The 6,564-nt window shown below is 34.1% G+C and overlaps 1 protein-coding gene across 1 annotated transcript; it reads right to left on the bottom strand.

Annotated features, from left to right (window-relative positions):
- Positions 1–486: 486 nt before the first annotated feature.
- Positions 487–2,419, bottom strand: LOC105793682 (flavonoid 3'-monooxygenase CYP75B137). Its single transcript, XM_012622531.2, has 2 exons — positions 1,485–2,419; positions 487–1,365 (listed from the first exon to the last, which is right to left on the bottom strand). The coding sequence occupies exons 1-2, from the start codon at positions 2,364–2,366 to the stop codon at positions 739–741; spliced, it is 1,509 nt and encodes a 502-aa protein (XP_012477985.1). The 5' UTR covers positions 2,367–2,419; the 3' UTR covers positions 487–738.
- Positions 2,420–6,564: the final 4,145 nt, after the last annotated feature.

The following is a 6,564-nucleotide window of genomic DNA, read 5'->3' as shown; positions in this document are numbered from 1 at the left end:
AATAAACTTAGCCCTTAACCTTTACATATTTATTTAATTTTACCCTACTCTTTTTGGAAGTAAACTAAAAATTTTGAAACTAATAAGGCTAAGCGGTCAAAAATGCCTTAGTAATAAATTTAAAAAAAAGTAAATCAAGCCCTTTTAAAATTTAAAATTATTAAAAATCATAAAATTGTAAACAAAATTTGAAAAATTATAAAATTGTAAAATTATAAAAGTTTTATTAAAAGTAACAATATTGACCCAATAAAAGAGTAGGGTCAAATTTTTAAAAAATATTATAACCATTAGATTCTAATGGGTCGATCTTTTATTTTTAATAAAAATTTTATAATTTTTTATAATTTTTTTATAATTTTATGGTTTTTAAATATTTTTTAATTTTAAAAGGGTTTAATTGATTTTTAATGTGTACTATTAGTTTAAAAATTTCTAATTTACTTCTAATAAAAAATAGGGGTTAAATTGAATAAGTGTGTAAAGATTGAGGCTAAATTTGTTATTATATATTCTATATAAACACAGAGAGGTTGTTTTACTCGCTCATCTAACCTACATAAGCTAATTTGCTCATTCTTTTTTAGTAGAGGGACTAAAATACAATCCAAAATATAATAAGAGGTTTTTGTGGTACTTTTACCTAAATTTTCTTGCCTAAGCCTGCTAGTATATGATAAAATTTAAATCCTAATTTCTACTAAAACATAAATTCATTAGTCAAAGGATGAGATAATTCTAGTGATAGAGCTTTAAGTTGTTCAATCTAGGGGTCGGAATAACAATCAAGGGCGTTGATTTCTCCAAAACAACTCCAAATTTTTCACCAGTGTCAGGCTTTTCACCATCCGGAACTTTCCAATGGAACATGTGCAGAAATGTAGCCAAAGTATACATCAACATCCTCTCCCCGAGGTGAAGCCCCGCACACATTCGCCTACCAGATCCAAACGGAATATAGTGAAATTTGTTCCCAGAGAAGTCCAGTTTATTAGAATCACCAACAAACCTCTCAGGCCGAAACTCATACGGATTCTCCCAAAGTTGAGAATCCCTATGCATAGCCCAAGCATTCAAGAACACCTTTGCACCTTTTGGAATAGTATATCCACCCAGGGTGCAACTTTGGGAAGGACAGCGAGGTAGCAACAATGGGGCCGATGGGTGTAATCTTAATGTCTCCTTCACAACTGCTTGCAGATAAGGCAGTTTGTGAAAGTGATATTCCTCCACAACGTTGGCATCACCTACAACTTCTGTCAATTCTTCCTGGGTTTTTTTCATTACTTCCGGGTGTAGCATTAGTTCTGCCATTGTCCACTCAAAAGAGGTGGAGGTTGTACCGGTGCCCCCAATTACTATGTCCTGTCCATTGAAAATTGAACATACGGAGTAAATTACCAAAAGGGGACTCAAGTTTTGCCATGGTGGTGACGTGTAATATAAAAGGGAAAAAAGAACAGAGTTGAAAGGAGAAACCACACCGCAAGGAAGGCTTTGATTTGTGGTCGGGAGAGCGACTTCCCTGTCTCATGATCTTTGAACTCCAAGAGGAAATCTAAAAAGTCTTTATTAGAAATTTTTGTATTATTTTTAGTTCTTTGATCTATGACAAAATCGAAGATGTTCTCTATCCATCGTGATGCCCTTTTCATATCTCCGTGTATCCCTTGAATGTCAAAACTAGCCAGAAATGGAAAGAAATCCGAAATATTTGGTTTCCCCCATATAATAAGGAGTTCCGATACTGCAGCTCGGAACTGAGCATTGATGTTAGCACCTATGTCTCCTTCAAGCGTGCCACCCCAGAACATGCTGGTTATCATGTTGATGACAGTTGAATATGCTAGCATCCCCACGTCAATGGTTGTTCCATTCTTGCCATATACATCTTTAATACTTTTCTTGACTTGGTTTCTCCGAAGAGCATAAAATGCATCAAGATTGGCATTACTCTGCATCTCATGGACAAAGATCCTGCGCAGCATGCGCCATTCTGGCCCATAGGGTGTGAATGCAATATCCTTTCCACCGAAAGAGAAAGCCAGTGCTGCAATGGTTGGGTTGCGGTTGGCGAATGTGATGTCATGGTCACGTACCACTTCTTTTGCCAAGGTGGGACAGCTAATTAAGACAAATAATTTCTGTCCAATAGAGAGCTTGTATATTGGACCATAGATGTTGGCCAATTCCATGAAAGTTTGGTGGATGTTTCTGCCAAGAAATGGGAGGTAGCCAACGAGCGGTAAGCCATAGGGGCCTGGTGGCAACTTAACCTTTGTGCTCCTCAGCTTCTTGAATGACAGTGAAAGCAGAGACATGGCTACTACTGCTATCAGAACAGTGTAAAGTGTTATTACCGCCATTAAAAGAGATTAAAGTGAATGAGAAAATGGAGGAGCAGTAAGAGTTAAGGAGCTTTGCCTCGAATTGTGTGCAGCATGACAACCTTGTTTGCCCTTTATATAGACAGCTTGATTGGAAGTAATCTTTACCCATACAATTTTGTTTTTTAAACTTTTTTCAATAATATATTTTATCAACAAAAATTAGTGTAGGATGACCAAACACGGTAACTTGGTTTACTTAGTTATTGTAAATAATATTAGTTTACTATTTAAATAAAATACTTATACAATTTGTCTAAAATTAGTACATGATTGAGCTGAAAATGGGTTTTCTTTAGAAAAACTGAAAATAAATTTTAAATATTTAATTTGATAACACTTCAAATAATTGATTTAATATGTCAAGTTTGATAAATTTTTAAGAGAAGTTATATATTTTAATATCTAAACAACATAATGTTAACTTTTTAGTGTTTAATTCGGGTTTTTAGAGTTAATTTGATGGAAGTTAATTACTAATATCATTATATTTGAATTGTTCATAGGGTGACTACAACTCGATTCGATTCGAAAAAATTGAAAAATATTTAAATTTCGAGTTAATCGAATCTAGTTATTCGAGTCAACTCAAATAAGTAATTCGAGTTTTGAGTTTGAGTCGAGTTGAATTTTACAATTCGAATAACAATTGGATGCAAATACCTTTTTGGTCGAAGGAAGTGGCTATTCGAATTGGGCAAGTTGTTGCATATTGTTTGGTGATGTTAAGGTTTTATCATTTGATGTTTTGGTTGTTTTAAGGGTTTTAATTGGGAGTTCGTTGCTAATTGGAATGTTCTGAATACTGATTTTAGGTTCTAAATACTTCGTGATTAGATTTGCGTCAGAAAATTTCCAGGTGTGTAACGAAAACCCTAGAAAACAGCGAACAGTGAAAGCCAAAAATTGGGGTTGTCGACGCCGCATGGCTTGTGTGCTAGGTCGTGTGGTAGGCAGGGCATGTGTGAGACAGTGTGCTAGGCCATGTGGGCCACACGAGTATGTGGGCCCAAATTTCAAAATTTCTCCCTAAGGTTGTACTTGTTGTATGAGTCGAAAGTACGTATGTTTATTCTATAGTGTGGCCCACATGGCTTGGCGCACAATCTGGAATCTGGAACTTGGGCCTACGTATGTTTAATTGTATTTTACATCTAGAATTCTGTTGTGCAAAATAAGATTAAAAGTACATGTGTTTAATATGTTATTTGTTCAATATGATCTAAAATGTGATAAGTACAATTTGTAATACGATATGTATGATCTGTAATATGATCAGCATGATTTGTATTTGTTATTAAAGGATGTATGACATGTACATTTCTAACATCTGATAATTCTGCATGTGCATTGGGATGAGATTTGTGTATATGGAGGAAGTGTGAGCAGTTTAATTTATCTATCGTATTTGGTGGCTCAGTCATACATATATCTGTATTTGGCAATGAATCGCCTATTGACCTAGCAACTAAGCTGCAAATATTCTGAAAAGTGTCATACCGAAACAAAGCGGCATATAGGGCTGGATGGGTATTTAATACCCTATATAGTGTGTAGTGGATGGGGGTATGGTTGTAAATCTGCATCTGATATGCTTTGATACTGTTTCTGTTTATGATATTTTTCTGATTGAACTCTGAAAGCATGTTTGAAATTAAATCTGTGATTCTGTTTTTATAAGTTACATACTGAGCTCGAAAGCTCACCTATCTGTTTAATTTTAGGTAACCCCCAAACTTAGGACGGGTCAGTGCGACGGGAGCTTGGTTAAATATCTTTTGATTATTTTTGCTATTTTAAATTCTGGTTTATTCTATTTTGATATCGTCGAACTGCTTTGAACATTTTAGGATTGTTTGGTTTTGAACTTTTATTTACTGGTTCAAACCATTTTTCATTTTTAAAGTTAAATTTCACTATCAACAAAACGATGGATTTTCGAAATTCAATTTGTGCTTTCCAAACTAAATTGAGCTAAAAGTTCTACTGTAAATAAGTGCGTTTTGAAAAATATAAATTTAATAGGTAGAATTAAAAAATTAAATAAGAAGGATATTTTAACTAAAAATACATAGGAATTGTTTTTATTAAAATCTAGCATTATTTCTTCAAGCCTAAATAATTTTCCTGGTTTTCGGAGAGTACCCTGATAGCTTCTCCAGATCTGGCCATAACGTCTAAGCCGGGTTTGGGATGGTACATTAGCTATCAAATTAAATTAATTCAACAACTAATTTAATTTATATGACAACTAAATACAATACCAAATGAATTTGGATTCTGTTCGTTTCAACTATAGGGTGTGACCTTATAGGCTCTTTTAACATTGGTAGTAATACTAGAACGTTTCTAACATTACAAGCAATGAGTGGCATCTAGAAATGCATCATTGTCACCCAAGTTAGAAGAAGTCGTGATTCGACATAACCTTTCTGTGATAAATTTTTTCATGTATTATTTTCTTTTATCCTTAATATCTAGATTGGACACAAGTTATGGAATAGTCACACTTGTATAGCCTGTTGGATCGCCGGCACCCCTACGGCGCAGCGGAAAAATTTAATAATCGGGGACCCTAACCACAGATCCATGTGTGAGGAACGAATCGGGGTGAAAAGGGTTACGAAATTACCTAATGTTGTTCTGAGTAGACAGCAACTTCTCAACAACGTGTAGTCGATCTCTGATCGAACTAAGCCGCAATCTATCGAGACTCAACCTCTACGTGATCCACCCAGTTGACTACGAATGGAAGAAATCCCCAAGCAGCTTTTGAGAGTGAATTTTCTTTGACAATTGCTAGACCAAAACAAAGAAAAAGCGGGATACTTATATCCTTATTATTTATTTTTAGGGTTTTATTTTTGAATTAAAATAAATATAATAATATTTTAAACCAAAATTATAATTACATTAATTATAATATAATTTGGTAAACCATATATTTATTTTAATTCATATGCTAACCTCATTATGTGTACAACAACCTTGTACATAATGTGTTGGAAATCAAATTAAATTAATTCTATAATTAATTTAATTCAAGTGACACCTAAAAACAATACCAACTATGGTTTATTCCGTTCATTTTAACTATAGGGTGTGACCCTGTAGGTTCTTGTAACGTTAGCAGTAATACTAGAATGATTCCAATGTTACAAGCAATGAGTGGCATCTAGCAATGCATCATTGCTACCTAAGTCACAAGAGATCATGATTCGACATAACCTTTTATGATTAACCTTTTATGCAATAATCCTTAAGTCCTTTATCTCTGGATTGGACACAAGTCATGGAATAGTCACACTTGTATAGTCCATTCCATGTTCCTTGATATTTTAAGCAGACTACGATATACAAATAAGTATGACATCTCATATCAACTTATTTGAGCATGGCCATGCATTTCTAGTCTCACTTAATCAAGTGGCCTAAGATATTACTCCCATTATGTAGGAGGGACTTATTCTATATCGACCAACCATATCCCTCTACATCGATTGTGGTATATCCAACACCAGCCTTTATAGAACAACCAGTTACGGTGTACGTTTGACTGTATCAAAATATACTACTCACGATGTTGGGATTATGATGATCTCAAGTCTGAGGATCATATACATATTAATCACTATGAGTAATGTCGTGACAATTACATAATAATCCAAGAAACATACTCATAATGGGTCAGTCCAATATGTTGTTCTCTAACACACATATTCATGCATCGATTCTGATATTCCATATCAATGATAACTCTTTATCATCAATCAACTACATGTTAGTCTTAATGCATTATTGTTGTCCTATCCAACAATAATACTTGACTAAGGATCTTTTAAGAATAATCATATTATTCTTAGGACATTATTAGAAAACAGTTTATTTATACACACAGAAAAGAAACTGAAATAATAATGGTAACGCCTTATATTAATAAACATGATAAATCAAGTATGTTATTACAACCATCTCATGATTGATCTTTGGGCATACTCTAACAATCTCCCACTAGCACTAAGACCAATCACTTATATATCTAATACCAAGTGACTTAGTGTGACGATCATGCTTCTGCTGTGTCAGAGGCTTGGTCAAGGGATCAGCAATGTTATCATCTGTAGGTACTCTGCATATCTCTACATCCCCTCAATCGATAATCTCTCGAATAAGATGA

The sequence above is a fragment of the Gossypium raimondii genome, chromosome 8 (assembly GCF_025698545.1).
Source record: "Gossypium raimondii isolate GPD5lz chromosome 8, ASM2569854v1, whole genome shotgun sequence".
Lineage (NCBI taxonomy): Eukaryota > Viridiplantae > Streptophyta > Magnoliopsida > Malvales > Malvaceae > Gossypium > Gossypium raimondii.
This window is presented reverse-complemented; position numbering and strand designations above follow the sequence as displayed.

What these genes read in the sequence shown, in the direction of transcription:
- LOC105793682 (XM_012622531.2), bottom strand. Translation starts at nt 2,366, where the DNA reads ATGGCGGTAATAACACTTTACACTGTTCTGATAGCAGTAGTAGCCATG. An exon ending in AAATCAAAGCCTTCCTTGCG is followed by an intron (nt 1,366 to 1,484) that starts GTGTGGTTTCTC and finishes TTCAATGGACAG; the next exon opens with GACATAGTAATTGGGGGCAC.